At 36.1% G+C, this 7,340-nt stretch overlaps 1 protein-coding gene across 1 annotated transcript; it reads right to left on the reverse strand.

The window, feature by feature from the left end:
• Positions 1-2,675: 2,675 nt before the first annotated feature.
• Positions 2,676-5,373, reverse strand: LOC104224630 (glucan endo-1,3-beta-D-glucosidase-like). Its single transcript, XM_009776311.2, has one exon. The coding sequence runs from the start codon at positions 5,055-5,057 to the stop codon at positions 2,874-2,876; it is 2,184 nt and encodes a 727-aa protein (XP_009774613.1). The 5' UTR covers positions 5,058-5,373; the 3' UTR covers positions 2,676-2,873.
• Positions 5,374-7,340: the final 1,967 nt, after the last annotated feature.

Here is a 7,340-nt window from a genome sequence, read left to right on the forward strand (position 1 = left end):
AAGGTCTGCCATTGGCACTTGTGACTGTTGGAAGTGCATAACGAGGAAAAAGCCTAGTGGAGTGGAGAGCAGCACTATAACTGCTTAAGAAGTCCCAGCCCTTTAGCACCACTTATGCAAAAAGGACCATTTTCTCCTGTCTGAAGTTGAGCTACAATTTTTTGGAAAATGAGGAAATCAGGTTGTGCTTTCTGATGTGTTGTTTGTACCCAGAAGATGGTGAAATAAGTGTTGAAGACTTGACCAGAGACGGGATAGGCAAAGGGCTGTTCTCAGATGTGGACAAAATTGAAGAAGCTTGAGCCAGAGTGTGCTTAAGATTTAGCCAACTTAAAGCATCCTGTTTGTTGCTTGATGTTGGGAAGGAGGGTTTTGTAAAGCATCCACCCTTCTAGCTTTCCCTGAGAACTTTGATCTTCCTAACATACAGAAGTTTGAGATAACTGTAGGTTACAGATCAGCTATATGTTATCCAAACTCAAGGGCATTCTATCTTAGAGAAATAAAGACTGGTATACCAAATGGGATGAAAGATATGCTTCAATTCACAGAGGAATTGACAGTGTTCTGTGCATGCAAGGAAATACTGAAAAGTATCTTTGAGGTCAAAGGGGGTTTGAATCACTTGAGAACTCTTAAAATAACTGCCAATTGACGACATTACCTATCTCGTCGATGAGGTTCTTCATAGCGATGCACCTGTAATTTTAGGAGCTTTGGAGAAATTACAGCTTACGAATCTCAACAAGCTACGTTCACTTTCTTCATTTAAAGAAGGTTCCTTCAAGAATTTGCGGATCCTAAAGGTTGATCTTTGTCTACACTAGTTATGATGTCTTTGCTCAAGAGGCTATCAAGTATAGAAGAAGTTCATGTGAATTCGTGTAACACGTTAACAACAATATTTCATCTTCTTTACCTGACAACGTTTGATGAGATTAGTTATTGTAATAGCTTGAGATATATATTCCCATCCTTTGCTGCTCAAAATCTTTGTCAACTGGATAGGATAATCTCAGAATTGTGGGGTGTGCCATATTGGAAAGAATCATTGGAGAAGCACCAGAAGGGGTGTCAGCAAATATTCAAAATCGACATGTTTTATTTCCCAACCTCAGAGCTGTTCATGTAGAAAGATGCAACAAAATGAGAAATATATTTTCTGTTATGACAGCTCCAAGTCTTGGCAAACTAGAAGAGTTAAAGGTAAATGAGATGCCAAATCTGGTTGAACTCATAAGCAATGAAAAAAGAGAAAGGAAAGACACAATGATTGTGCTCCGCGAGCTGAAAAGCCTGAGAATTACAGAATCTAAAAATGTGGAACGGCTTTGTACAGAGGCATTCACAATGGATCTACCATCGTTAGAAGAATTTGTTGTTATGGAGTGTCCTAAAATGGTTGACACTATTAAACATGGACTGGGTAGCGCATCAAACCTTTTTAAAGCACAGATTGAGGAGCAATCATTCATTGGCACTATGGCACAACAGGTTTTCAGTGGAAATGTTTGAAGAATCACTAATTGCTAGTTTGCACAGGTACACAGTACACTTGCACATACAACCATCTTATATCATATTCACATGAATTGACATTATAGAGTTTCATATACCTTCTTCACATTATCATAATGAACACCTTTGATCTTTTCTCCCATGTTCAACTGACAATATCTTCTAGTCTAGTTAGTTTTACTTGAATCTTCCTTTTTTATTAAAAGCATCATGTTTCAGTAATTTCCCCCAAATCATCCCTCAGTTTTAGGAAAATCCGTTTAATATGTATGGTTGTTGGAAGTGATTTGCAGTTTACAATAAACAAGGGTAGCTGCCATAAGCTGCAGAATTTGCAAGGTAGTTAATAACTTTTGTGTTTTTCTTGAACTTCAATCCAAACAAGGTATAAATAATTTGCTTTCTGGAAGCTTATTCTTTTGTTTTATCTTTTCATATAGTGACAATAGGGGGTTGCTCTGATGGTAAGCACCCTCCACTTCCACCCCAAGAGCAAGGTGGAGAGTTCTTGGAGAGAAGGATGCCGAGGGTCTATCGGAAACAGCCTCTCTACCTCAGGTTAGGGGTAAGGTCTGCGTACACACTTCTCTACCCAGACCCCACTAGTGGGATTATACTGGGTTATTATTGTTGTTGTTGTATCTTTTCATATAGTGCAGCTTGTGTTATACAATTGACATCAACCATCAGTCCTCGGATAGTAAAGATTTAATGTTGTATGCTTCCCTAGCCATCTGTTTGTTGTAAGAATTGTTGGATGGTACAGTTGTTTTTTCTGTAAGTGAAAAGTTCCATTGTTTTTACATCCTGTGCTGTTGACATTTTGTTGGACACTTAAGAGTATCTAATTCTTTCTTTTTCAAAGTTATATTACTCAAAAAACTACAAAAGGTCTTACTTTTATAATTTGAGTCTGCCACCTGAAAAACGTCGAGGTTCAGAAACAAAGTTACCTGATTATGATCTTCTGGTGGTCCACTAGTTAGGTGCAACATTGAATTTGAGTTAGCAGCAATTCTCTTATATAAATTGCTACTTCAATGCTGCCCTTCATAAATAAAGGACCAGTTTCATTCATAAAGCCACATGGTCATGAAAACTGTTTGCAGGATAGGCTTAGTGAAGAAAGAACCTTTAATTTTACAGTGGTCTGAAAATAGTAGTAAAATCCAAGCTTGATCATTTATTTACAGACAATTTGTATAAGTATTACAACATCCATATTAAGAGCATAAATCTGTAGTTTATATACAGACAACACAAATGAAAAGTACCATATTACCAAACTAGTACATCAATCTTTTGTTGTAACAAAGACAATTGTTTTATTCACTGAATGTTACATTACCATAAATTCAATGAGAGTAATGACGAAACCAGCAGAAGTTGTTCCCTCTATCACCCTTCTCAGCTTCATCATCTCTTGTATGAATCCACCACAGAAGATTTGTAAGTGAATTTCCATCATCAAAACCAGTTAATCTCTTAGTTTTGTCCAAAGCACTTGTTTTATCATACATTCCTTCTAAAGCATACACAAAACCTTTCCATCCTTCTCCAACACCACTTCTTGCAAGAGCTGGCATTGTCCATTGAACCAACTCTCTCACAAACCGAACATCGGAAAATAGAACTTCAGTAATAGGCAATATAGGTAAAACCTGAATTCCAAGCCTACATTCTTTCCATTCAGCTGGAGCAAACCAAAGGCCACTGTCCCTTTTGGTAGACCATAAAACACCAACCACGCGGTTATTTTTCACGAATTCTTCTGCATACAAATTGCTTTCCTCTTTCACATGCCACCAAGTTTGTGCTGAATGAATCTCCATAGCTAAAAGAGTTGATCCAATAGCAACAAGATGAGTATCACCATAAGCCAATCCCATTAAAGCTGCTGAATAGTATGCATTTATCGCTTCACTTGTGCTCTCTTGATTCCTTCCATCTGCAAACTCGGTTAATCCTCCTGCCCAAGAATGCAATTTCCACAAATCAAAGCACCTTAACCGCGTATAATGTGAATTTTCTCGCCTGCTTAAGTTCATAAAATCCGCCATAAGTGAATAAGCTTGTGGCCTATACTTTCTCCCCCACATTGGATCTATCTTGGCAAGTACTGCTATAGCGTAAAGGAAGCAACCAATGTGGTAATGATGATCACTGTAAATTCCAAAGCCAAAATCAGCACCAGAATCAAATGAACCTTGTTTAGTTACGATACCTCCCCATTTTGGATCATAAACGAAACCATTTGCTTCAAAAGTCCCATCTAACCAAGGTTCAATTGTATCCTTCAAGAATTTGCGGATCGTTGGGATAACATCATGGTAACAAACTTCTTCAGCTATCAATACTAACCTTGCAGCTCTTGCAATTAACTTTCCATAAAAGTAAGATGATGATGTTGAGATTAACGTTGAGTTCAAGTCCGCGACATCTTTATTCAAAGCATCAATTATTTCAGAACAAGACTCCTCTTTTACACCTTTAATTGAATGCCATGTTACAGAAATTGGATCACTCTTCAACAACCATGTATCTCCAACAACACCAACAAGCTCACCATCAATACTATTGTACTTAAAATCCTCCAAGATAATTACTGAACGATTCGAAAGCAGCTGGAGATGAAGGGGATGAGCTAGCATCAACAAGTCTCCCCAGCCAGTCTTTTCCCACTTATACTCCAAGCTAAATGGCTGACTGAAAACAGCATTACCAAATTTAGGATAACAAGAACTGAACCGATCAAGAACTGATTCATACAGCGGGTTTTCAGAATTTGGCAAAAGAACAATCCTTATTATCCCCGAAAACTCACTAGAAGTGATATTATTCACATCATTATTGCTCAAATTGATAGGCGAAGACGCGTACAAAAGCCAAGTTTGGCCATTGTTGAGCTTAATAGTATATTTGGTAAGAGTAGCATTCCAAGAACATTCAAGAATCGCGTGAATCGTTGAAATTCTAAGTGCAACATTACCAATGACATTACAAGTAACAAAGGGACATCCCCTGACAAGAAAGAACCTAAGGTTACTTGATGGAAGATCCAATGTGACACTAAGATCACTAAATGATGAAATAACATGGGGTGCATTTGGATTAGGATTATTCAATGTACCAATAGTGATATCAGCATTGAATATTTGGTAAACAAAAGCAGGATTATGGAACTGAGATGGGTAACAAAGAGTGAGAGATGAATTTGATGATTTTATAAGATATGGTTGAATATATTCAGGTTGATCACCATTTTTTAGCACAAAGTTTTGAAAGAAAGAATTTGTGGGCAAAGGGGTTGATAAGAGATGATGAGCAAAATATGTTGATGGTTCAGGAAGGACAGTGGATTTTACTGTTGGAAAAAGAAAAGGTTGTGACATTGGCCTAATTTGGGGTTGTGGTTGAGACATTTCAGGGGATTTTGGTGGCGGTTCTGGTTGTAGAGGAGGTTTATAGTGTTTGGAATGTTTCTTGAAAGGTGTTGTGACAATTGTTTTGACTCGTTTTGTGATCTTTTTTAACACCATGATAGGTAAATTTGTCCGCGCAATCTTGAACAAAAACAAGATTAATTGCACTAAGTGTGTGTTTACCTGTCAAGTTTGGCTGCACGTTAGAGAGACCAAAGAGTGAATTAGTTTGCAAATTGATAGCAAAGGAAGCAAAAAACAAATTCTTGATGGTGTCACATTAAGGTAATGACGTGACTTAGCCGTATAGAAAGAGAGAGAATTCTGTTATGGAGTCACTTTAGTGTGTGTATATAGAAACCCCACGAGAGATAGAGATAGAAGAGGGAGAGAGAATGGAATTACAAAATAACAAGTAGGATATTGCTTAGAGAGGTGTTTAAAAAGAGAAAGGTCGGCTACTTTTAGTATTCACTTGGAGGCGGATCCGGAATTTAAAATTTATAATTAATCTTCTAAACAATCTCAAATGAATATAATATTCTGGTCAAAGTTATAGGTATTTAGTGAATTTTTTTAATACATATATAATATTTTGACAAAAGTTACTGAGTTCTCTCTGGATTTGGCGTTGATGCCATATTCGGAAAAAAATTATATGTACATTTTTATACCAAACAAATAAATACAAGATACATCATGTATCATTTTATCAATTATTAAATGAGATGTACATGTTCAATTTGTAACTGCTAACATTAATTTTTTAATTGGTATAAACACTAAGTGCGGATAAATATTTAGCGTGTCGAAGTTTAAGAGCAAGAATGAGTTGGATTGCAAGTGAAGATGAGTATGATGAGGGTAGTGGTAAGCAAGATACCTAAAGGACTTGAGTTAATGAAGGAAGGGATGAGCTGAAAATGGTGGGGTTATCTTTTGCTGAATGGGAAAGCAAAGAAAGGAAGAATTAGATGTGAAAATTCTTTTCGTCTACGGCAGATTACATTCCAGGGAATATTGAAGTTCATAGATTTAAACGTACATAACAGAATATTCTATTTAATTTATAGAAATGATCTAAGTTCAAACCTTGACATTCTAAAAGAGTACACTATTGAAGCATCACTTGCAAATATGGAGTTGATTAACACACACTTGTAGAACCTAATACAAGTGCTGAATACACGCAACACACAGAAATATAGGACCTAGTGTTGCATAAAAGAATGGTTTGGATCCAATATATTCGAACGTCGTGGGCTAGGTTTGTGTTGAAACTTCTCTGTACAAATGATATCGCCTAGCCCCTTTGAGCGGGGCATTTGCATAGATATTCATTTTTGGGCCGCCGTTGAAGTTATACTTACATTACACAAAAACTTACAAAATTTACTTAACAAATCTGAAATTAGTTCTATTACTTCAGTGCAACTTCAAAAATCAAAGCTTAAATTCTTCTTCTTTCAAATGCAACTTCAAAAATTCGAATCTTAAGTAGTTCAATTTCTTCAATGCAATTTCAGATATCAAATTTTAAGTTCTTCTATTTTTCAAATGCAACTTCAAAAAATTTAAATCTTAAGTAGTCCAATCCATTCAATGCAACTTCAAATTTCGAATCTTAAGTTCTAAAACATAAACTTGTTTTTCGAATTTTAACAATCCAACACAAGATTCAACGCCCAAATCTACTTCAAATGAGCTTAAACTTGAAACTGAATTTTCAAATATCATAAAGAAAAAACCTCAATTATCAAGTTGTCAAAACAACAATAAAATCTAACAAACTTATTTTGCAACTAAGAAGAAAACCTCCTAAGCACAACGTACAATCGTGTTTTGCAACTAAGAAGAAGAAACCAAAAGGCTCTTGGATATATGAGACATGAGTACATAGAAGAAGAAAGCAGCAACAAAGCTCCAGAATACATAGGACATGAATACAAAGAAGAAGAAAGCAGCAACGAAGAAGAACAGAAAAGTGTTTGTACATGAAGTTACCCAAAAACTGGGTATCAGTAAAACATTTATTAAAAATAGGTACAAGTTAAATGGGGGTGACCAAATAGGGCAATCCATGAAATTGTTACGCTTTGAGCACCTCTACTTAAATCAAATTAAGTTTTTTTTTAAAAAAAAATAAATATATTTAAAGTTTAGCTAAATTTGAAAAACTTCATGTAAGGCCCCGTAAAATTTACCTAAAATTCGGGGTTTCATAGTGCCGAGGTAGGCTATCATATTTGAAGATTGTAGACAAGCTCGCCGCAGTACTGACTTTTTTAGTTGTACAGTACGTTGGGGAGTTGGAAGAATAATTGTTACAGAACATGGCGTTTATGTTGTCTATTATGCGACTGCAGAACTGTCACGACCTGGATATCCCACCGTCGGGAT

Source organism: Nicotiana sylvestris, chromosome 9 (assembly GCF_000393655.2).
Source record: "Nicotiana sylvestris chromosome 9, ASM39365v2, whole genome shotgun sequence".
Lineage (NCBI taxonomy): Eukaryota > Viridiplantae > Streptophyta > Magnoliopsida > Solanales > Solanaceae > Nicotiana > Nicotiana sylvestris.

Excerpts from the sequence above, each read along its gene's own strand:
- LOC104224630 (XM_009776311.2), bottom strand. The coding sequence starts at position 5,057 with ATGGTGTTAAAAAAGATCACAAAACGAGTCAAAACAATTGTCACAACA.